General features: G+C 53.0%; 1 protein-coding gene across 1 annotated transcript; it reads left to right on the top strand.

Moving 5' to 3' along the window:
• The first annotated feature begins 21 nt into the window (after positions 1-21).
• Positions 22-702, top strand: POP7 (POP7 homolog, ribonuclease P/MRP subunit). The gene has a single exon (XM_008053322.1). It carries the CDS (start codon positions 28-30, stop codon positions 448-450), a length of 423 nt encoding a protein of 140 aa, XP_008051513.1. The 5' UTR covers positions 22-27; the 3' UTR covers positions 451-702.
• The last annotated feature ends 1,445 nt before the right edge of the window (positions 703-2,147 follow it).

The following is a 2,147-nucleotide window of genomic DNA, read 5'->3' as shown; positions in this document are numbered from 1 at the left end:
TCCCTCCCGCGTGCCAGGGCTCGCGGCATGGCAGAAAACCGAGAGCCTCGCGGGGCCGTCGAGGCCGAGCTGGACCCGGTGGAGTACACGCTCCGGAAGCGGCTTCCCCACCGCCTGCCCCGCAGGCCCAACGACATCTACGTCAACATGAAGACTGACTTCACGGCCCAGCTGGCCCGCTGCCAGAAGCTGCTGGACGGAGGGGCGCGGGGTCCGAACGCCTGCGCAGAGATCTACATCCACGGCCTGGGCCTGGCCATCAACCGCGCTATCAACATCGCCCTGCAGCTGCAGGCGGGCAGCTTCGGGTCCTTGCAGGTGGCCGCCAATACCTCCACCGTGGAGCTCGTGGATGAGCTGGAGCCAGAGGCTGACGCGCGAGAGCCGCTGACCCGAATCCGAAACAACTCCGCCATCCACATCCGCGTCTTCAGGGTCACGCCCAAGTAAGCGAACCGAGGCTGGCCTCCCCCGCCTCCGCTCCAGCAGCGCCCCACCGGCCCGGCGTGGTGCTCGTGCCGAGTAATGTCGTGGACCTCTGATCTGAGCCACGTAAGAAAAGGCCTGTTCCTGGACAGCCCGAAGGACTCTGCATCGAGGGAGGGGATGACTGCCTTTTGTTCGGCCCAAGCGGTGGGTCTTCCCGAATCCGTGTGCTCTGTAACTACTGTCCTATACAATAAAAAGTACCAAATAGTGTTAGTGCCCTGCCATTCCACTGCCACTGCCCCTTCCCTGTGCAAGTTAAGTTCTGTGCGTCCCTGAACTGGGAGAGTCGGAAACTTTACAAGAATCTAGGTACAGGAGGGAAACCCAAGTTTTCCTGCTTCCACAGAGGGCATAGATCCTACTATGAACAGTGTGACTTCCACGAGACTAGGACAGTGCAGATGCCTGACAATCCCGATGTTTGCTTTTAAAATTTTCATCTCAAGCCGGGCTCAGTGGCTCAGCCTATAGTCCCACGCCTTGGGAGGCTGAGGTGAGTGGATGGCCTGAGCCCGCGGGTTCGAGACCCGCCTGGTCAACTTGGCGAGACCTCATCTCTACAATAAATCAAAAAATTAGCTGGGCGTGGTAGCACACGCCTGTAGTTCCAGCTACTAGGAAGGCTGAGACGGAAGGATCGCTGGAGCCCAGCAGGTCGAGGCTGCGGTGGCCAGGAGTGGCCCCTGCCCTCCAGTCTGGGTGACAGAGTGAGACTCCAACTAAAAAAAAAAAAAAAAAAGAATTTTTTTCATCTCAGAGGAAGGCTGGGTGGATAAAATACACACTCTTACCTGCTGAGACGCAGCTGGGAAGCCTTGTGCTCAGGATGTATCTGTAAAGGAAGCAAACTAAGGCTTCGGGTTGCCTTGGTGTCAGGTTCTGTGGTAGGGACTGACAAGCTGTTTTGTTTTGTTTTTGAGTCGGAGTCACTCCGTCACCCAGGCTGGAGTGCAGTGGCACGCTCATGGCCATCCCAGCATCGACCTGTTGGGCTCTGCGATCCTTCCACCTCAGCCTTCCAAGTAGCTGGAACTGCAGGCGTGTGCAACCAACGCCGGCTAATTTTTGGATTTATTGTAGAGACGAGGTTTTGCCAAGTTGCCCGGGCTGGTCTCGAACCCGGGGCTCAGGCAATCCACATCCCTCAGCCTCCCAAAGTGCTGGGATGCCAGACTGAGCCACCGAACCTGGCCAAGCTGCTAGTCCTGTGGGGTCCAGATGGCTCCTGGACTCTGAGGTTCAGAGCCCTTTATACCCTTCAGACTGGGCTGCCCCACTGGGAAAAATAATTTTCACCCTAATAAATAATTATTAGACACATAGGTAATAAATACTCTTTGGATATTTGTGAGATGACCTGGTTTTTTTTTCACATTTATCAAGCTAGAATCATCTAAAGCAATGTTTATCAAAGGTAATGACCAATAGTGGACCTTGAGATAAATTACTGGGTTCTGGCCTTTTTTGAAAAAAGAAAGTAAAAAAAAGTACAACTGAAATGGCAAAGTTTTGTTGAAGTTTCTTCAGTTAGGTGTATATACACATGGTGTACTAGTTAGGATGTAAATTGTGTTTTTTATGCTAGATCATGCAAAAGTATGAAAGCCTCTGATTTAAGAGTTAGTAATAGAATTTTATTCTAGTTCATGTGAAGGCAG

This window comes from Carlito syrichta, unplaced genomic scaffold, assembly GCF_000164805.1.
Source record: "Carlito syrichta isolate Samal-C Ts95f unplaced genomic scaffold, Tarsius_syrichta-2.0.1 Scaffold288059, whole genome shotgun sequence".
Taxonomy (NCBI): Eukaryota; Metazoa; Chordata; class Mammalia; order Primates; family Tarsiidae; genus Carlito; species Carlito syrichta.
The sequence above is the reverse complement of the archived record's forward strand: the minus strand, read 5'-3'. Positions and strand labels throughout refer to the sequence as shown.